Source organism: Tinamus guttatus, unplaced genomic scaffold (assembly GCF_059628265.1).
Source record: "Tinamus guttatus ecotype Peru unplaced genomic scaffold, ASM5962826v1 Tinamus_guttatus_pri_ptg000045l, whole genome shotgun sequence".
NCBI classification, from domain to species: Eukaryota; Metazoa; Chordata; class Aves; order Tinamiformes; family Tinamidae; genus Tinamus; species Tinamus guttatus.
This window is the reverse complement of record NW_028288579.1, coordinates 1,301,726-1,323,347: the sequence shown is the minus strand read 5'-3', so window position 1 is coordinate 1,323,347 and position 21,622 is coordinate 1,301,726. Positions and strand designations below refer to the sequence as shown.

Here is a 21,622-nt window from a genome sequence, read left to right as displayed (position 1 = left end):
GAATGGGGCAACACAGGGAGGACCGAATTGGAGCAAGGAGCTTTAGGAGCCAAGCGAGCGCCTTGCAAATTGTGAAGAATTAGAGCAAGCCTATGCACATTTCCCTGCTGAGGCAGATGTCAGCAATCCTGCGTAACCTGGTGGGGCTTGGGAGTCAGATGCGGGGGTGCTCGACAAGCCTGGGTGCAGCAATGTTCCCAGGGCTGCTCCGAACACCCATTGCAAAAGAGGAAATAGGGCTTCTCTGCGTGAAATGCTCAGAATTTATGCGGTGATTGCAAGAGAGGCACTCGTTGTTTCCCTGCGTTGAAACAGTTGAGCAATCCTGAGCTTGACAGCAAAAGTGCAACTTCAAAGGCAAAGTCTCAGCATCTAGATAAACAGTTCGTGCCCGTGCTGGACCGGAGGCCAAAAGAGCTGCTCTTTCAGGTGCTAATTGAGTCTTGTTTTTCTTGCGCAGGATGACTCGTAGTAACCTTTCCCGAAGGGCCATCGGACACTCAGCGCCGCTACCTTGGTTATCCCTCGGAAGAGGTGGACAGCAGTGGGAGAAGTGATGTTCCCAGCTCCTCATGGGAAGATCCCCTTGTCCGGAGTGATGGCCCCTGGGCTGCGGTGAGCAGAAAGGAGAAAACCAGCCTGCTCCTAGAGGAGAAAACACCGTCTGGGTTTGCGTTTAATTAGGTGTTTACTAGGAAGGAAGAAAGGAAAGCCAAGAGCAGAGCGGCAGGGACTTCAAACGGCGTTTCTAGCTTCTAGGTGTCACCTCGAGCTCTGCTTTGGGCGCCTGGCTGTGCGTGAGCGCCAGGTGCCATGTGGGCCCCGTGGGCAGCCGTGCTGGCCCTGCTGGCCGCGCTGCTCCGTGGCCGTGCCCAGCATCCCGTGCGGCCCAGGCCCAACTTCGTCATCATCCTGGCAGACGACCTGGGCTGGGGGGATCTGGGGGCCAACTGGCCGGAGACGAAGGACACGCCGCGTTTGGACGAGCTGGCGGAGCAAGGCACGAGGTGAGCGGCGGAGCGGCCGGCGCGGCGGGGCCAGGCGCCCTCCTGCGCCCGGCTGCCACGTCGTCTCCTGCAGGTTCGTGGACTTCCACGCGGCCGCGTCCACGTGCTCGCCGTCCCGCGCCGCGCTGCTCACCGGGCGTCTCGGCGCCCGCAATGGTGTCACCCACAACTTTGCCGTCGCCTCACGCGGGGGCCTCCCCCTCAACGAGAGCACGTTGGCCGAGGTCCTGCGGGCGGCCGGGTACAGCACGGCGGCCATAGGTAACTCCAGCCTTGCCCATCCTTCTGCATGGGCGCCGGTGGGATGGAGCTGCCTCCTTGCGAGGGAGGCGGCGATGGGGGCGATGCTGCACCTGAAGGAAGGGGAGACCTGACTCTCAGGTGGCAACTAATGGTGAATTTAAAGGGTTGCCTATGAGAGGTTTTGCACTTCCTTCTCTCTGTTTGTAATTGCACACATAAATCATTTATCAAAAAAAAAATTTCAAGCAGAAAACACAGCCTGAAATTTGGGCCTGCTCCAGTTTTAAATTGAAACTCTCGTTGCATAACCTTGAGAATGAACATGCTCCACTTTCGTCAGAAAACATGACGGTGCAGAATAGCGCTGTCCTCGCATGTCCCATGCCGGTCCTGACGTGCTCGGTGCTGGCTTGGAGCAGGCAATTGCTGTCCACGGCTCGTGAGTGCTCGCGGTGGATAAGGGACTGTTGTGTCGTCTTCCCAGTCTATCCCAGCTGTGGATAACAGGGCCAAGCGAATTCCCACTGCAACCGTCACATTGGAATGAAAGAGTTGTAGCGTTCACAAAATTCGGTTAGCAAAATGCCTCCGTGGTCGCAGCTGATGCTCACGGTGCAAAGTTCTGCTTTGACATCAGGGGTTGCTGGTGGGCGCGGAGCTCTGTCTTCTGTCGCTTTTGTCGTACTGAATTTTGCACAGCTCCGAGAGCAGGACTGGGGCTGACGTTTGGGGTGCACAAGGAAAGATTGCCCTGCGCCAGGGCAGCACCAGAATGTTCCATGTCTCTCTGCTTGGTTAGTTTTTGCTGTTCTCCCCCAGATCCACGTTCTCAGTGTGAGCAAGGATCAGGACACCGTGTGGGCTGGAGCTGGGAGCATGAAGCCGGTTGTTCCAACTGCTTGGAAAGTCCTCTCCTCCACCGCCCAATGTGTGAAAGAGCTTTTTAAGGCTCCAGGCGGTTGGTTTGCTCAGACACCAGATACCTTTAGCATTTTTCTGGGTTTCTGCAAAGCTGCATTCTAGAAATCAGGCCAGCAAAAACAAGTAGCCTTTCTGTTGCTAGATTAAAACCTCCTGCACTGTGGCCCGTGTGTAATCACTGCTAATTGCAAAGTCCATAGCCAAGTTGATCTCTGAATTCAAAGACTTTTTATGGCTTCTCCGCAGGTAAATGGCACCTGGGACACCATGGTCGCTATCACCCCAACTTCCGCGGTGAGGATTTCCCTTCTCCGAGCCAGTCCCAGGGCTCCTGGGGGTAATTTGGGGAGTGGGGTGGAAAAGGGGATGTTCCCAGGATGGAGGGCAGTGCTGAGGGCTTTGTGGCTCCTGTTGGAGTGAGCGAACCTGTGCCACGGCGAGAAAGATGGCAGGGAGGGAATCAAAGCCGAGGTGATGATGAGGTGCCAGGGAGCTCTTGTGAGCAGGGCAGCTGTGTCCAGACTGCCTAGACTGGAGGTGGCCTGCAGTGGAGTCTTGCAGCTGGGTCTGGAACTTTGCTCCCCGTGTGCCAAAACGCTCAGCAGCCCCAGCTGGGCAAGAGGGCCGAAGAGCCCAGCTCCTTCCAGCAGCTCAACCTGGCTTCCGCACTGCTGTGACCTGCAGGTTTCGACTATTACTTCGGGATCCCGTACAGCCATGACATGGGCTGTACGGACAGCCCCGGCTGCAACCTGCCGCCGTGTCCCGCCTGCGCTCGCCGCGCCGCAGTGCACAGGTACAGCTTGCACTGGGGGGCCCAAAACACCTGCAGGGCAGGTACTTCCACAACCCGTCCAGCCCCAAGAGCTCGTGGGGATGGAAGGTGGAGGCTTTGCTCCAGGTGTTGGCCATGGGCATCTGCTTTCCTCGGCAGGAAGGCTGCCTGGCCGCGTCGCGTCCCAGCGAGCTGCCTGTGGCCGCTCATGCTGGTACCGGTGACTAACGGGGCTGCCACTTCTCCTTGCAGCCGTGTGAGGAGAGACTGTTACACGGAGGTGGCCCTTCCCCTCTTCGAAAACCTTAGCATCGTGGAGCAGCCCGTCAACCTGAGCAGCCTGGCGGCGCTGTACGCAGAGAGAGCTGCGCGCTTCATGCAGCGAGCCCGGTAAGGAGCCGCGCGCCCACCCGGCCCCCGATTCACTGTAGGCATCTCCTGGTTATCACAGGAGATTGGGATGTGGATATTCTGGTAGGTCACTAACCCAAGAGAAACGGGACTCTGGGGTGCTCCCCGTGAGCTGCAGTGGTAGGTGTTTCCTGGTTGTTCCCTGCCAAGCCTGTTTCTTTTTCTCCCTGAGCCCTGCAGTGTTTGGGAGCTGAATTTGGCAGCTGGGTCATAGCTGGTAGCGCTCAGGCTGTGGCGATGTCGGTGCTGCAGAGGGAGGCGAGCGAAGCAGCACCATGCATGTGCACGAGGAACCTGGCGCCGAGAGCGCCGGGGTGCTGCCGGATGAGCACATTCCCTCTAATGATTCCCAGGGAGCAGATCTGTGCAGAGGAAATGTCAACAGTTCTGTTCTCCAGCCTGCTGCAAGAGGCAGCAGCCACTTAGGATTTCATTGATGTTCTGCAGGATTCCCCTGAAAGTGCTTTAGCCTTCAGTGCATCTCCTGTAAAGGGATCATGAGCGTTTATAAATACAATTTACTAGAAAGGTCAAAGCTTTTGATCTCGGTGTGTGCTGCCTGGTGCGGCGCCACGCTCACACCGCCACGGGGAGTTTAGTCACAAGTGGCAGGAGATCCAGGTGATGAGAGCGGGGCTTACGCTTTGCTCTCTCACTGCATCGGTTCGGGGAATAAACCAGAATCCCGGGTGGAAAAGATCCTGCTGTCCATGGGAATAGCAGTTTCCTGCAAATGGTTATTTAGCTAACTAATTTGTGGGTGCAAAGGCATTTTCAGTGGTCTGGTGTCCTACAAAGGCTAGGACAGAACTAGGAATTTGGGCATCTGACTCTTATTCTGGTGTCTAATTTTCTCTTTTATTTATTTTCATGGTTCCACAGCAGGCCTGGTAGCATTGTCACATCTGGAACAGCCTTTGCTCTGTTTTTCCCTGTCCCAGAAAGAGCAAAAAACTGTGACCCAGCAACCAGAGTGGGCAACTTTGCCCCTTCTCCTCCAAAGTTTCCTCCCTATGTGATGTGTGAACCCTTTTTTTTTTTTTTTTTTTTTTTTTTTGCCAACAAGGTGGTGCTGGTTGTTGGTGAGCAGACAAGAAAGTGCATGCTATGGTCTTATGGGTGCAAGAGGTGTTTGGACGTTGCAGGGTGTGGAGCAGAAAAATGCCTTGGGGTGAAATGTGGGAATTAATTAACTAAGGTGACTTCTCCTCCCTGATGTAATCACTGCCTGGTTGTAGGGCAGTGTACATTTTGGCTTCTAAAATCGGACTGGACATTGATTCCTCAGTCCTAGTCGCTCTGGAGAAATGTGAGCAGAAGAAAATGCTTGGAGATAGTAACTGGAGCACTGGGACTTAACGTCTGTTTTCTCTGGGCCTTATAGGAATATGAGGAGTCTGGGCTTGAATTTTCTAAAGGAATAAAACTGCTTTTCTGAGCTGTGGAGATGAGAACTCTGAAACCTCTGCTGATGGGCTCCCTGTCACGTTTCATAATCCCTATTATTCGGGGATTAGAGGCTGTGTCTTTGCAGAATGTCTTCCTGCAGTGTGAAGAGGGGGAATGCTGCAGGGCAGCAACATCTCAACAGTTATGGCCCTTCGGTTGCTGCTCTCCTTGTTAAGAGCATTGCTAGTGACCTTGTATGAGGCAGTCCTGAACCTTTGATAAGTGATAAAAGGCATAAAGATATGAATTCTTGTAAGCTTGGGTACCATTTTGCTTGCAAATTTGCTTGCAAATTTACCCCCGCAGAAGCAAAGAAGTGGCAGCTTCATGAGATGGCTGCCTCGGCTGAGCAGTGCCGCATGGTTGGGTCGGGTGCTTGGGTTGGGGTTCACAGATATGCGCAACCACCTCGTTGCATTTGGGTGCTTGTCTGTTTGAATGGAATTTGTGCAAAATCCCTTCAGCCTGGCAAATGGGCCTTGTTAGACTTTGGAACCAAATGGGTGTGCTCCGGGTTAATAGAAAAATCTTTTAACCTCCTAATAGATATTTTGGGGTTATCTGCATTTGCAGAGAACTGGATTAAACAGGTACCTGCCTTTTCTCTCGCTCTCCTTGATAGCTTATTCCAGTTTTTCTTAGCCTGACTCACGCGGTGTGGGGCAACAAAAAGAACACTGCGTTTGTCATCTCAGTGTTTTTTTAACTAGTCATGTCAAGGTTGAGCAATTAGTGGCAGTGAGATTTGGCTCCCTCCAGAAGAACACTTGAAGCGCAATAAAGAGGAGAGCAAAGGCCAAGGGCATCCGCCTTGACTTATTGATTAAAAGTTTGCTCGGTTTTGGGGAGAGGGGCTGAGTTATGAAACATAGATGCAAAAAGTCCACAAGCATCACAGCTGAACAGAGCGGGCATGAGTCTGTCTGGATCCCTTGGATTGTTTTCCAGGAGTCTGGGGCCAGGCAGGTTGGATGGGAAAAACCCTCTTGCTCCTGTTGAACCTCAGGGCTCCAGTGCTCTGCTGGGCAGTGCACAGTGCCGACGCGAAGCAGAGAAGTGCTCCTGGCTGCACAAGAGCTGCTAAGCACAGGCCTGAGTTGGTGCAGTTCTACAGATAAGAAGTCAAGTGGATGCTGAGCATTTTTGCATGATGAAGTGGCGAATGTTTCTGCCCTCCGAGCTGGGCCGATCCCCCTGGCTCTGGGGCTGGCAGGTCCCAGCCGAATGCCCTGCTGAAGTAGGAGACAGGGAAGCTCTGTCCATTTTGGGAGCCCCAGGAGAAAGATGCCAGTGGCAGGAGGTTGTCCTTTAGCAGCAGCAACTCATGAGAAGTGCAGTCAACTCCCCTGTTCCTCAAATGTCGTCGTTTCGCAGGAGCTGCAGCACCTGGCCAGGCGCTGATAGGGCACAAAACCTCTTCTGGCTCTGGCTCTGCTCCGCATAAAGAGGCTATTCAGGGAGGGATGAGATTTATTAATTCGTGATCCTGAGGTGGGTGACATCTGTGCGGCAGAGGAAGGAAGTGTAGGCCAGGGGCTGTAAACAGCCTTTGAAGAGCCCAGGGAAGCATCTTAATTTCTGCCGGAGCGGGGCGGCGAGGTGGCCGCGGGGCCTTGGCGGCGGCGCGCACGGCCGGGCACGGACGCGGCCGACTCACCGGGATCTGCTCCCTCCCGCCGCTTGTCATCCCACCCTTCCCTTCGGAGGTCCCTGAGGAAGAGCAGGCCTCGACGCAGGCGATAAATATAGCTGTAAACAAGAAAACAGGACGTGTCTGCGGGAGCCCCGGGGGCAGCGGAGCGGCCTCGTGTGGCGGACGTGCCGCCTCCGAGGCCACGCTCGGGGCCTTCGTCCTCCTCCTCCTCTGCTCACGCAGCTCCCGAAGGGCGCAGAGCTCACCAGGGAATGGGAAGCAGGGAAACAAGCCCTGAGCGGAGGGAGGAAGAGGAGCAGCAGGGTCCTGCCGGTGCCACCAGCCCCTCGCGGATGTGGGATGGCTGGGGGAGCCCTGGCAAGCAGAGGAGGAAGAAGGAGGAAGGCAAATGGCATCGGGAAGCAGGGAAAAAGTGACTCACGGCCGGGAAGGGCCGTGGGGAGCGTTGGGGTGGGAAAGCCGCCATGCCCGTCACTCCGTCCACCCCACGCGCCGCCGTTGCCTCTGCTTCCCCTGCAGATGCCCATTCTTCCTCTACGTGGCCCTGGCCCACATGCACGTGCCACTGGCAGCCCCGTGTCCCGGTGCCTACGGAGCCGCTTTGCGGGACATGGACGCGCTCGTGGGGAGCCTCAAGCACGCGGCTGACAGCGCCGGTGCAGGCAACACACTGCTCTGGTTCGCAGGTAACGCAGTGAGGCTGAGCACGGCCTCCGTGGGGATTTTCCCTGGCAGAGCCGTGATCCCGGAGGGGACCAGCCCTGCTCCCTGGAGCTGCTTCTGGTCCCCCTGTCAAGCAGCTTGTTTTCCGCCCGGCCGTGGGTTCAAGCCGGACGGCCGCCTCTTAATGAGGCCTCAAATCCTCATTAATTGAACAGCCCAAATCCGTTCTTGCCCAGAAGCCTTCCTAATGAGGCCGCCCGGCTCTGCTGTGACAGGTGACAGGAAGCGCCCGGGGGCTCATTAGAGCTTGAGGCTCCCGTTGCAGATCCGTGCACACACGGGGGGCTTGGGCTGCCTTGAGGAGATGGGGCCATTTTGTTGGGAATAAACCTTTCTTGCCAGCACTGTCAGGCCCTGCTTTCGCTAACGTGTGCTATGGGGAGGAGGATAGCGGGGGGCATGGATCTTGCGGCAGGGCACAAAAGCCCCCCAAAGCACAGGATGGAGGGTGCCCCAGGTTCCGCTTTGACCCTTGGAGAGCACAGGGGTGGCCCCATGGCTTCCATCAGCCCGTCCGCGTCGCTCATGGGGTCGTTTTTTCTCTTGCAGGTGACAACGGCCCCTGGGCGCAGAAGTGCGAGCTGGCTGGAGGCGTCGGGCCCTTCGTCGGCGCGTGGCAGCGCCCGCGAGGTAACCAGGGCCTTTCTGCAGACGCCTCTGCTCGTCTCCAGAAAGGCGTGATGCTGCTGTGGGTTCTGCTGCCTGTGGCTGCCCAGCCCACTCCCCTGCACAAGCGCTCGCGCCGCGCTCGGGGGCACCAGGCAGGTGGCACGGAGAAGGACAGCTCTCCCGCTTCCCATTCCGGTGTCGCCAGCTGCAGCAGGGCCTCATGTGCCCCGCTGCGTTGAGCTGCATCCCGGGCTCGCTCCACGAAGAGCGCCCCAGCGAGCCCCTGAGCAGGGCTCTGTGAGACTTTTATTTGCTTTCTCTCCGGCATTTCTTTTTTTTTTTTCCTCCTTTTCCGGCCAAGCCATCTGGTTGGTGGGTTTATTTCAGCTCCAGCGGCCAGCAGCCTGCATGAGTCAGGCGTTTCCCACTTCTGCTTGTCTTACGCACTGTCAGTGCGTGGCGGGTCCCGTTTCCCTGTTTGCTCCGGGCCGGCCGCGGGAGGGGAGGCCGCAGCGGAGGCCGCGCGCGCGGAGGCTGCGTCTTTCCTCCGCTGCTTCCTGACACCTCGCAGCGGGAGGAAGTGGAGCCGGCTCTCTGCGCAAACCCCGCGGCGGGCCGGCCGGATGCCTCGCTCTTCTCCCTTTCCGCTTCCCTGGGATACTTTCGTTGGGGTGTCCTGGCCTCGGGAAGAAATCGGAACCTTGAATTTTTTCGTAAACAAACAAATCCTGCCGATGACCTGGGCTGCTCTTGAGCAACCCATGGTCACAAGTCAGAGTATCTGGTACAAGCAGTCCAGCGTGCGGGAACACAACTGCAAAAACACAACCCCCTTCCAGCATCTTGCTGCCCACATGCAACCCTGCAAAAACAACCCAAGCCCGAATATCACGTAAGGTTAGGAAGTAGATCAAGTTGTCAGGTTTCTAGGAGCTGGCTGTAAATAGCAGCTGGGAACAATGATTTCTGAAATCCCACAGCTTGTTGTTGCACAGATATTTTGAAAGCAGAAAAACATATCTGGGACTATAATAGCTGCATGTTACTGTCAGCCGCTGGCTGATCTGTATCTAGTACTGCAAACTCCCGTGACCCTAAGAGCTGTTGCCTTAGCACAGCACCGTGCAAAACTTGTTTTACGTAATGTCTTGGGTAACCCTGCCTATCCCTTGAGTTCCTCAGCACCTTCCACCTTCGTGCGCTGGCGAAAACGCTGCGGCTCGACGATGCCCCCAGCCCTGCTGGGCGGCCTTTCCGTGCGCCTTCCAGCGGGAATGGGCTCTACGTGCTGTGGAGCGGCTTTCCTAAGGGGAAAGGCTTTTTAAGGAAAGGGAGGGAGGTGGATGGAGGATTGCTTGGGAGCACGCACGTTTCGCAGAGTTCGTGTTTCCTTTCAAGGTCCAACCCAAATTCCAGGAATGTTTTCCGTTGATTTAGGTGGTCGCTGGATTAGGCTCTCGCTTGGAGGGGGCAGCAGGTCCATGTGCTTGGCTTCCCCCTGCTCCCGTGTGAGGAAGCAGTGATGAGCAGGGGGTGTCGGGACTGCTGGGCTTTAAGAGGAGGTTCTGGACTCGCCGCCCGCTCCAGGGCCAGCCGGAGGACAGGGCTGCAGCAGATTTGGGGGATGCGGTGGCTTTCTTCCTCCAACGGGAATGCTCAATTCTGTCTTTCCTGGAAAGCCGTGGCTTCCATCAATCTCTGTCACAGCAGGATTGCATCAGCGCTGGTCTTGAGAAAATCCCTGGTTTGGTCTGGGGCATTTCAGCACTGTTTACTGCTGGAAGTGCTAACGTTAGCGTGTCCAGGGCAGCTCTGGCTGCTGTTTTTCTGAAGACACTCCAGGGTTTGATGTGAAATATCTAGTCTACATCTTTTGAGAGACTCTGCTTGTTAGGGGCTTGTGCCTAAAGCATTCGTTTACCTGTCCTTTAGATGTTCGTGAACTCCCCTGCAGAGATGTGGGCTGATACAAACTGCTCAATATTCAATATTGCTTCTTGCAGCATCTAAAAATATGGGTGGCACCTTGAGTCACAGGTGGTGCATGTTGGAGCACTGCTCATCTTCCTGATAGCTGCAAGAGATCCCAGTGTAGTCTGTGTCCCTCTGACCGGGCTCCAAAGGGAGGAACTCCAGAGGTTTGGGTGGGAAAAGGGAGAGGGGGGAACACAGCTTGGCTGAGCCATCAGGATGGACAGTGTTCCCGGGTTCTGCACGGTGTCATTGTCGCAGCGCTGTCCGCTCTAGGGACACTCACACCCGTGTTTTCTTTTCCCCTAGTAGCGTAAGTCCAGCTGCATCGTTCTGAGAAGGCAGGATTGTCCCAAAGAAGTGTAAAATGAGCCGTGACTCACTGTGACTCCCGGCGAGGCTCGGACGGGATGGGGAGTTCCATAGAAACCGCACACGCACTCCCGGGCCAGAGCCGGGTTCAAAGCTTGTTGTGCAGCAGAAAGAACATCTCCTTTCTCTTGGCTCTGCCTGGAGGAAATGGCTTTGGATTAACGCTGTTGCCATGTGCACGCCTGAAAGCAGGGCAAACAAAAGGAAACGGCCTCTAGCTTGGGAAGGCTCTTTGGTGAACCGGCTGAGACTTTCTGTTTGTCCCCTTCCCCCTCTGCCTTCCCCGCCGCTTCTTGGGTCACTTCATGCTGCAGCAAGAGCAGAGTTTCTGCAGTGCCCCTTCACCCTCGTCCTGGTGCTCAGGGCCTCTCCTGTGGCCCTGGGGTCCCGGCTGGGAAGAGGGATGGGGTGATTTTCCTGCGTAAAGAGGGATGGGGTGACTTCCTTGCAAGCTGCGGGACTGATTGAGTCTCAGTACAGCAGTAGCAGCACAGGGGCCTTTGGGCTGTGCTGGGAAGAGAACAAAAGGGTTAATTAAACGACAGCAAAGCAAACTGTAGCTTATCAGAAGGAATGTGTTTTTAACGGAGCGGTTTTCGTGGCTTGCAGGGCCACGCGTTCCCAAGCTGAAGGCAAGAACTCACGGGTGACAGGGCCGTTTCAGCCCTGCGTCCCTCACCTACCCCTCCGTGTGCTCCCGTGTGCTCCCCAGCACGGCCCCTTCGCTGGTTCCTTGCAGAAATTCCATACGTTTCCTGCTTTCCCTGTGTTTCACACCAAAGGGTTGTGCAAACGCCCCACAGCTCCAGCAGCCTGGGCCGGGGGACAGCCCTGCATTTCCCACCTGCGAGGGCAGACAGCAAGGAAAAGGCAGCGTGCCCCAACCAGAACCTCCTCCCCTGCCCCACCTGTTTCTTTAAAGACTCCTTTAACTTTCTTCTCCTGGTGTCCCAGCTTCTTCTCACGGGTGGATGTGCCAGGCGGGGGACGTTGAGCGCGGCCTCGTGTCTTGCAGGTGGCAGCTCAGCGAAGCAGACGACGTGGGAAGGAGGCCACCGGGTGCCGGCGCTCGTGTACTGGCCCGGCCGGGTCCCCGCCAACCGCAGCAGCACCGCCATGCTCAGGTAGGGACAGGGCCACCTTCCCGGTCCCCAGGGCCTTCTGTGGCCCCGCCGTGGGTGAGCGCTTGCCGTTGGTGTGCGCAGGGGCACGGGGCAGCGGGACGGCTCTGCTTGCCTTGGCACCGCGTCCGGGCTCTTGTGACGAAACCTGGAGGACCTGGTTTACAAGGACACGCTGTCACCAAGCAGGTGACGAGCTCTGGGAACCAGGCGCTTAGCTGAATTTTGGCAGCGGTGGCCTGGGTTGGTTACCGAGTACCTTGTGTAAGACGCCAATTCTGTCCCTGCCAGGCCCGTAAGCCTTAGTGCTTCAGCAAATAGTTGCTGCGAGCTCATTCCGTGGGGCTGGGCGGCTGCAGGGATCCGGGTTTCTCCTTGCTGTGGTGGCTGAGCGCCTCCTGGTAATTAGAAGGTGATGCCGCGAAGTGGGCTCAGGCTTTGTGGTTTGCAAACGGCTTCGTGTGGAGGCGGCTGTGGTTGTGGGAAGGGGCTGGCTGGGGAGATGGGGTTTGCAGGGAGCTCAGGATGCGGCGAGGCTCCGAGGTGGCTCTGGCAGCTCCTGTGCGGGGGTTTTTGGGCAGCGCGGATGGAGGCAGCGTTGTCACCTCCTGCTCCTCGCCTCTCCAGCACAGCTGGGCTGCAGATCTGCAAGGAGCCCCAGGTCAGCAGGCCCTCACAGCCGCCAGCCTCCTCCTCATCCTCCCTGCATGGCATGTGTGAGCCCGGCCAGGCCCGTGGCTCGTGTGGGTCCGTCCCTTTTCCAAAGCGAGGAGCTCCTGGCCCCTGGCCCCTGGCTTGAGGTTTAGGCTGATGCTGCCCTCTTGGCCGCCCCAGCCCTTCCCCTCCTCAGCTCCTTGCATTCGTGTCCCCTTCGTCCCCTTGATGCCTCCTGCCGCTCCGGTCCCCTGGGGCCTGCACGTTTCACCCCGCTCTCCCTCCTGGAGTGGGGCTCGCCCTGCAAAACGGAGACCTGTTAGTGCAGGGGAGGTTGCCCCACACCGGGGAGCTCCCGTGCGCTCAGCCTGTGCCCCAAGGCAGCGTGAAGCACCGCGGAGCAACGGGCCCCATCCCGAAACACCCCCCCTCCCCGCCCCGGCAGCGTTCCTGCCTCCTGGAGCCAGTCCGGCAGGTTGGGCAGAGGGACAAGGGCAGCGCGGGGCGGGGGGACAGCAGGGCGGCAGCGCCATCGGGCCAGGCCTGTCTCACTGCCCTGATGTGGCCCCCGCGCGGCCCCCGCCGAACGCGGCGGCGGCTCTGAGCGCCAGCCCAGCTGCATGGGCCTGGGCTGGGCGGCAGTGCCGAGGGGGGAATCCGTCTCCGACGCGGAAATTCAAAGTCAACAAACCCTGGGGAGGTTTCATAAAGTTCAAGCGTGTGACACAAACTGACAAAAAGGCAGGAAATTGCCAGCGAAGGGCTGCCGGCCTCGCCGCCGGGCCAGCCCTGCTGTCCCCTCCAAATCCAGGTGTGATGTAAGCAGCGGAGCAAAGCGCATGTGGCCGGGCCCACGGCTCCTCCGGGATGTGGCTCTGTGTGCTGATGCACTGGTGATGGCCTGGGTGTGCTACCCGAAATCCCACCCAACCGACCCGCCTTTCCCTTGCAGATATCCGTCCATCCTATCCCCATGATTAGCAGACTCCTCGCATCCTCCCCATCCCCTCCAGAGCATAAAGAGCCCGTGGGGGAGATGCCCCAAACCCGCTTTGTGCCGGGCCGGGCACTGCTTTATTTTGCGGGGCGCAGGGGTGAAGGAGGGTCAGCGTGGCCGCAGGCCGGGGAGGCGCCGCGGCAGCGGTGCTGATGCTGCCGCCCTGCCCTGCGCCGGCAGCACCGCCCGCACGCTGCCGCATGCCGAAATGCGCCGTGTCGGCTCCCCGTAAGGACACGTCATGGTAGAGCCTCCTGCGGCACCCGCGCCGTGCCCCACGGCGCAGAGAAGCAGGGCACTGAAGAAATAGGTCAGTGGGATGGTGGATAAGGAAGGAAGTGCGGCCGGGCGGCTCCGCTCCTAGCGCTGCTCCTGCGGGGCCCTGCAGCGCTCCGTGCTGCGCCGTGTCCAGCATCGCTGCCCTGCTTCTCCCTTTGAAGTGTCCCCCTCCAGTTCCCACCCTCGGACGGGCGTGAAGCCACCTCGCCGGGCCCAGGCTGCTTCTCTTTTTGTGCTGCTTTTCAGAAGTCGGAGCTGCTTCATTTGCTAAGAGCAGTCTTGGCTGGGGCTGTTGGGTTGGCACGGGCAGTTCCACGGCTTTTCTTCTGGGATCTGTGGGCTTGAAGGGCCTCTGCTTTGACAGGCACCTTGACAAAAGTCCATTTGCGACTCTGCATGGGGCAATCTGTGCTCAGCTGGGAAGATTTTTTACCCCCTTTGCCTCCAGTCATCCCCAAGCCAAGACCCTGGACTTACTCAGTGTCCTGCTGAGCCTGTGGTAGGACAAGAAGGGCAGAAGGGACCACCGGCTGGTGATGCCTCTTGGCCACTCTCCAGGTTGTTCCGGATAGTCCAGCGGGAGGTGACATGAGCACAGGTGGTGGCCCAAGAATCCTAGTCAGGTGCAAGGTTGTAGGTTTGGTCTTGGTCTTCCCAGAGAGAACCCTTCCCCAGGCTACAGGATGACCTTTGTTTGGGGCAGCGCCACATTTTCCTTTCATACTGGCTGACGGTCTCTGTCATATTTGATGTCTCACAAGTTTCCTCTTGGATTGCTCAGCTCTTCCCGCTGGTCTCAGCACTGTGTCCTGAGGAAGCAGCTCAGAAAGGGCTCCTGTGTCCAGCACAGAGATCTGGCCTGCGGAGGGAGGGCTCGTTGCACGTGTGAAGCTGCTGCGTGACGCACGGTGTCTGGTGGCTGCGGGGGAACCGCCTGTCCCCGTCATCACAAGCTGCTCACAGAGGCCACCCACTGCAGCCGTGCGTGAGCAGCAAGTTGATAACACCATGGAGAGCCCCAGCATGAGAGAGGGTGACTTGTGACCATGTCCAGAGGGCCCGACTGCTGTTTTGGGGCAGCTTTTGGTGCCTCAGGAGCACTCGCAGCAGCTCCGGAGCTGCAAGCGCCGCTGGGGCCGGCCGGGAGGACTCGTGCTGCTCACGGGGACATTCCTGCTGCACGTGGCCTCCATCCACGCACAGCCAGATCCCGCTGAGGCCAGGACTGCCTCCCGGCTCCGCTCCGCTTTGTTTGTTCCTATTTGTTCTCCGTGTCTCTTAGCAGCTGGATTAAACCTCGCTGAATGGCAGAAACAGGGGCCCTTAAGTCCTGGGCTGCTTCTTCTCTCTGCTCACGCAAGCGAGTTTGCAGAGAGTGGTGGGGAAAGAGCGGCCCGGCGGCCAAGGACGTGCGTGAGCGAAATTCCTGCCGCGTGGGCACCCTCCACCTCGCAGGGAACCATTGCGCCAGGGTTCCGGCCGCGGAGAGCAGCCGCTCACGGGCCTGGGTGGCAGCTCCCACGGCCACGTGCGACCCCCGAGCCACGTTGTGCGGCGGGGTGGCCACCCCTGGAGACACGAGGATTACGGTGGAAACGCTGACATGCGTCCGGGTGCAAGTGCACAAAATAGCACCGCTCTCATTTTCCATTCTGGCCGCGACGGCTCATGCTGCGCGATGCAAAAGTGAGACCACATTTTCCTAGGGCTGCCGCGGTCGACCTGAAAAGCCCCCGCGCCAGCACAGCACTTTGTGCCTCTGCCGCCCACCCCGGAGCTGCTCCCTCGCTGCCCGGTGCAGCGGGACGTGGTGCCCTGGGCGCACATGTGGTGCTCACACCACACAGGGAGCACAGGATGCTCCAGGGACAGTCGGGATGACTGGCTCGTCTCAAAGCTGTGTCCGGGCAAGGAGCTGCAGCAGGGAGAGGAACTGTGGGAAGCAACGGGGTGGCTGGTGGCAGCGCAACAGGTCCCAGCTCAGAAGTGGGCCTGCCAGCACCACCAGTGGGGCTTTTCCAGGGTGCTTCACGCACTGCGCTAACAAAACCCATCTCTTCCCTCCAGCACCATGGACATTTTCCCCACGCTGGTGGCCCTGGCTGGAGCTGAGCTTCCTCCCAACAGGCGCTTCGATGGCTTGGACGTGTCCCCGGTTCTCTTTGGGCACTCGGACAAGGGCCACAAGGTGAGGTCACCGCTCAGGGCCTTCCCGGTAGGTTTCACCTCCCATCCTGCCACAGCAGATCCTCTTCCTGACGTCGTCCTTGCAAAGCTGGGTCCTGCCTTCCCATAGCGTGGGCAGCCTGGGGGTGGCTGCGGGCGCCTGGTCATGCTGGGCACCCTGGGGGCCGTCTGGAGAGACGGCGGGCGCTTTGCTGCGGCAGGCCCGGCGGGATGTGCTGCGCACGGACGTGCTGCGGGATGCCCGGCTGCAGCTGGCAGCGCTGCGCCGGGCCCGGGGGAGCTGCCGCCTCCGTGGGGCCAGCGGCTCAGGCAGATAAGGCAGGCGTGGGCGAGGGAGGAGCAGAAGAGCTGGCGGCGCTTCGAGCCACAGGAGCGTCTCCGTGCTCAGCCCATGCGGGCGGCGCGGAGGCGCCGTTCCCGGGGACGCGGCATCGCTCTTTGACTCCGGCCCTGCTCCTGCCGCTGCAAAGCTGGGAATTTGTGCGAGTCTGCGGTCGTGGTGCAGAGCGACAGCCGGGACTCCTGGGGGCCATAAAAGGGCTTGTGGATTAGCCAAGAGTTATCTGCCGAGCAGCCCCGTTAGCAGAAATGCTTTGTTCGTGAATCTGGGATTATCGGCTGGAGCCGCTGGGCGCGAGCAGCACTGCCGTGACTTCCCAAGTGCCAGCAGCAGCGGGGGGGATCTGCTGACCCAGGAGGAGACGCTGCTCCTGGCCGGGCGCTGGGCACCCCAACTGTCAGCACCTGGGAGGCTGTTCCCTCCTGCCTTTCCGAGCAGCCCCGTGGGGTCCAGCCCAGGCACCGCAGCATTTCCCTTGTTCATCCCAAAGGGACACAGTTGTCCGAAAGAGCAGCTCGCGGGCGCATGCACCTGGCTGTGTAACTTTTATTTATCTTGACAGCTGGAGACATGGTTAAGCCTCCATTCCCAGCCGTCCTCGCCTCAGTAACGGGCCTGTTCCTGATGTCCGAGTGGGGCAGACAGTCCAGCATCCTGCAGCTTTCTGCCCATACAACAATAGGAGCTGCTGACAGCTCCTCTAAGCATCAAAAATGCAGTGAGCAGAGCAAGCAGCAGGGCAAGCGCTTTGCTTCGAGTTGCACAAGACTTTTGCTGAGCAAACCCAGTGGCTTTCACAGTGATCCCGCGGATGAAGGCTGCTTGTGCCTCTCAACTCCCTCCTCCTGCCAGCACCACCAGCCAGCTCCGCACTCTGCATCCATCAGGGCTATTGCTGTTTAGTTCATATTTATGGAACTGTCTCCTGAACCGTAAGAGAAACTGTGGGAGCAGATGGGACCCGGCCAGTGTGTGCCCGGCTGCCCGAGTCACCCCTTGCTGTGGGCTCGTGACGGGGACGTGGGCAATAACCGTTTGCTGGAAGGTGCCTCTGCTGGCCTGTGTGTGCGGTCAGGGGAAGGGGGAGGGTTTGTAGGTGCTGAGTGAGAGCCCAGGGCTCTGAATTGGCCACTGCCAGATCAGTCTCTGCTTGATGCCAGGGTGCCGGATTTGTGCCCTGCAGGGCAGATGGCATAAATATGCCAAGACAAGCATGCAGCAGTGTGCAGCAGTGTGCAGTGACATGCAGCAGTACACAGTGACATGCAGCAGTGTGCAGCAGCGTGCAGCAGCATACAGCAATATGCAGCAGCGTGCGCATACAGTGATGTACAGCAGTGTGCAGTAATAATGCAGCAGCGTGCAGCAGCATGCAGTGATGTGCAGCAGTGTGCAGTCACATGCAGCAGCGTGCAACCCCGCATGCTCCGGCCCAGTGTGGGTCTGGCTGCGGCGCCTCCCGCCTTGGCAGCCCGCACGATGCTTGGCAGCGAGCGACGCTCCCGCCACCGCAGCACGGCCAGAGCAGCAGCCCCTTTGATGTCGCAGGGTTTTCCTTGACATGAAGCCTCCCGAGCGCCTTCCCCTTGTCACCCGGCCGCTCCGTTTACACCCGGCCCCGGCAGCTGTTGTTCTGCTTTCGGTCCCCCCAGCTCTGGAGTTTCCATCCCTGAGCTCCCTGCAACAACCTTGCTCTGCGCTGCAGGCGCCGGTACAACCTGTGACTGCGCCGGGGCCGCCGCCAAGGTCCTGCTTTGAGCAAGGGCTATTTACAGTAAAAATAAACACACCATACAAAATGTAGCAAGGGTACAAGTGTCAGGCAAATAAGCTCTTTCCATTAGCTTCATGTCAAAGGGACGTGCTCCTCCTCCCCACGCACTTGCTCGCTTAGGAAAACAGCCTGGAGAACTAAGTTCAGAAAAGATTTTCCAGGGGGTATTGTTTTCTTTCTTTTTTTTTTTTTAATAACGTCACCAATCAATAGGTAGGTCACAAACCTTGGGAATGTTTCTTGGAAGGGCTCAGTGGGATCTAGCGCCTCATTTATTGCAGTAAATTACAGATTTTCTTGTTGGGGTTTTTATGAGGCATGGTTAGGCAAAAGCTTGTTGGTAGCAGAGGATGTTTAAGTGCTTTCACAATGGTGTTGCAGCATCCAAACCAGGCACAGGGCTGCTGAAGTTATGGCTGTCAGGCCAGAGGGTGCAGGCAGAGGCTGTCTTGAGGCTGGAATTGCTTCTATTGCTGCTCGAATGGCCCCAGCAGCTTAGCTTAAATGCTAACACTAGTGCTTAGATGATCCGTAATTCCCACTTTTGGAGCTGCCTTGGCTTGAAGGAGGGGCGGACGTTGCAGCTCCCAGTCGGATGCTCCCAGGCTGGGTCTGCGCCGTGTCCCACCCCGCGGCAAGGGCAAGGGCAGGGGCAGGGGCTGCCAAAGCAATGTCCCGGGCCGGGCGCTCCGGGGGGCCCGCGTGTCCTGGGCCGCGGGACACCTGCTAAGTCATTAGAGCGCTGATCAGCTGCGAACACTGTTACTAAACTTGGCCCGGCAGCTGCCTACAACTTCAGCAGATGTTTCCAATTTTTAGCACAGTGGAAATTTCTTGAATCACTTCTAAACCCCATTCCTGGGGAGGAAGCCTCTAGTGACTCATCACTCAACAAAGCTGTTGGCTCTAGAGCAGACCTTAGCTGACAGAGGAGGCCGCTGCGCCGTCCAGCTCACTTGTCTTCCCGCTCGCGGGTGCCAGGGCAGTCATCCTGCGCACATCAAGGGTCCTAAACACTGAAACAGACAGATCCGACCCGCCCTTCCCGCCTTCCCTTCCTCTCACCCTGTTCCCACTGCCTGTGGTTGTCAGGGCAGGGAGCGCTCGGAGCGCAGGGTGAGTCACCGGAGGAGATGGACCGTGACCGGCGTTTCAACACCTAACCAAGAGAACAGCCTCTGCTCACATGAGGTCAGCCTGAACTCGGGGCTTGCTTGCTGGCCCCAGAGAGCTGCACGGATCGCTGAGATGTCCCTGCCACGAGCTGAGCTGTAGTCGCAGCAGGAGGGATGGAGATGTGTGTCTCATTTGGCATCCCCTTGCACAGTAGGGCAGTGGTGGGTGTAGAAGGAGCCTCTGTGCAAAGCTGGCTGGTAGCTCTGAGGAATTCTCCTCTGGACGGTCTCGTGCCTCCAGGATCCCACTCGTGCAGCAGAACTGGTCTGGGAAGACCAGCTCCAAGTTGGTACAACTGGGGCAAATCAAGAAGAGAATCTGTGTTTGCGTTTAGGAAATGGTGTCGATTTTTGGAATAGAGTGCATGAGATGTCTGTCAGTGGGTTGTGGCTGAGGACAAGCAAGGAGAATGAAACAGGAGAGGGTGTCGTGCTCTGCCATCAGCACAGACAGAGGTGTTACCTGCCAGGAAGGAACTGGGCTGATCTCACCTGTTCGAGCGCTCAGCTGTTCCCGTGGAAAAGTGGTAGGAACCAGCACGATCATTATGGAGGGCTGAAAGATACTGATGTTTCTTATTTGCCTTTTGCTCTCACACCTGTGGGCCTTCTAGCAGGTAAAATGTGGTTTGCTGACAAGCTCCTGCGGTTTGCAGGGGCTAAATGATGTCTTTCAGTGTGTGCCCGGGTGGGATGTGGTGGTGTGTGGGGAGCCAGCAGCTCCCTGTGGGAGCAGCTCCTCTGTGCTGTGCTCTGAGAGGGGATCTTTGCCTCTTCCTGCAGATGCTGCTTCACCCCAACAGCGGGGCTGCAGGGAAGGACGGAGAGATCGAGGCCCTGCGACTGGCTCAGTACAAGGTGTTCTACACAACAGGTACCGTGTCCATTTTGGAGATAGTGAAGTTTAGGAAAAAGCTTCTAAAGTTTTTGGTTCCCTGCTGATAAGTTCTTGGTTCCCTGCTGATAGGCTTAAAAGCCAAATCAGATTAATACAAGCAAGAACAAGTATTTCCTTTCCCAGCAAGGAGCAAGTAAATGCCCACACGTGTCTGCGTGATGTGCTTTGCAGCACAGGGTTGTTGACCTTGGACATGTTCTTGGACTAGCAGAGGGGCCTGGGCTCCCAAAGTGGGGATGTTGTGGACTGAGAACACCTCTCTGGCAGCCTCTGTTCACCCTGAATTCTAATTGTTGGGCTTTTCTGGCCCCCCAAAATTACATGCTTTTAAAAATAGGCCTGTGCTGAGCGGGTTGGGCTAGTTCGAAGAGGGGATGTTTAGCCTGAGGGTCACCATTTCGTGGAATATCAAAGAGGGTTTTCTGCTGCAGGGCTGGCTGCTCCTGGGCCATGTGGAAGGTCTGGGCTTGCTCTGCGCTTGGGAGCGTCGCTCTCCCGGCACAGACCGTGGGGCAGAGCAGGTGGCTCATCCTGTGCTTAGTTATTTGGTTCCACTTACCTGTGCTGCCTGGAGCCTCCAGTTCCTGGTGCTATCCGGAGCTCCATCTTGCTGCTGCCCTTGTATCTGCCCAGCTGCCCTTGGCCTGTTCCCAAGGCTCTTCAGTTCTCTGTGGTCTGTGTGCTTAGCCCCCCAAGCTGCTCTGCAGTCCCCTCCATGGCTCCGCAGCCCCCTCCATGTGTTTTATAAGTGGGTCCTCCTGGAGACCCAGCTGCAGCCTGGGCTGGAGTACCGAAGCTGCTGCTGAACCTCCCAGGTTAAAACTGCCCAGGGCGAATCCTTTACCAGGCACTGCAGCCACCCTGGGGCCTGTCCCTTACAGCATTTAAGCCATTTCTGCAGTGTTTCCTCCCCCGTGCCGGGCCCAGCTGTCACAGGTGGATAGAAATTCGTGATACAGTGATGACCAGCCTGGAACTCCAGTGTTTTTGTCTTGGTTGTCCCCCTAGGAGGAGCCCGGGCTTGCGATGGGAGCGTTGGGCCTGCAGAGCATCACGAGCCTCCGCTCATTTTCGACTTGAATCACGATATCCAGGAGCAGGAGCCTTTGGACGTGGCATCCAGGGAATACCAGGCGCTGTTACCTGCAGTCCGCAGGGCTTACGCGGAAGCTCTTTGGGATATTGCAACAGACAACATCTCGGTTGCAGATTATTCCCAGGATCCTGCGGCGATTCCCTGCTGCAGCACCCGGCACGTGGGCTGCCGCTGCCACCCAGGCCCCGCGGCCTGGTGGGACCAGGGCATGGAGGCAGCAACGCAGCTCTGTGATTACTCACCTCATGGCTTGCACTGATCCCAGCTTGTGTCCATGGGCTGCTCTTCAGCCTGGCTCTGGGCTTGTGGTTGCCCATGCAGGACAGGGATGGAGGCTGTGGGGGTCCCTTTGCTCTGTGCTGTGGACCAGCAGTAGGTGAGTTGAGTGTCTGCATCGGCACGGGGTCAAGAGGGTCCCCTTTCCCACAGCTCATCATGGAGCAAGACTGTCCCCCCACAGGCCTGTGTTGCCGGAGGAGCCGGTCATAGCATTACCTGCTGCTTCTGGCCTTGTGGAAACTGAAGGGAGATGGGGTTTGTAAAGCTCTTCAGCGGAGGAGGAGACAGGTCTTGGGTGAAAACTACCTTCTCCAAGAGCTGGCTTGTGGAGCAAATTCCTCAGGGAAATTCTCTTGCCTTTCCGTGATAGAAAATGAGCCTGATAACAGAGGGCCTACGGGAGCATGAGGAAGGGAAGGAAGGGGCCGCCCACAGCCTCTGCACAAACATCCCTTGCTGGTGTTGAGACCCTGGAAGTCTGTTGTAGAGAGAATATTTCCTGCCTTTTCCGTGCCAGGACAAGGTGAGTGCTCTGGGAAATGAAGCACCTGCTTCTCTAGCTGTCAAGGGAGGCTTTTTTTTTTTCACCTAGGGTTGCTTTAAAGACTAGAGAGGGTCTTTGAGAGGGTCTCTGTCTATGAGAGGGAGGTTCGGGCTCTCGTGCCAGCTGTCCTGTCCTTCCCTGGC

At 57.9% G+C, this 21,622-nt stretch overlaps 1 protein-coding gene across 1 annotated transcript; it reads left to right on the top strand.

The window, feature by feature from the left end:
* The first annotated feature begins 813 nt into the window (after nt 1-813).
* Nucleotides 814-21,312, top strand: ARSG (arylsulfatase G). The gene is given in 11 exon segments (XM_088537446.1): nt 814-1,007; nt 1,081-1,268; nt 2,418-2,465; nt 2,856-2,967; nt 3,199-3,336; nt 6,980-7,146; nt 7,733-7,813; nt 11,151-11,259; nt 19,446-19,536; nt 20,569-20,762; nt 21,306-21,312. Coding segments are annotated over 11 exon segments (1,329 nt in total).
* Nucleotides 21,313-21,622: the final 310 nt, after the last annotated feature.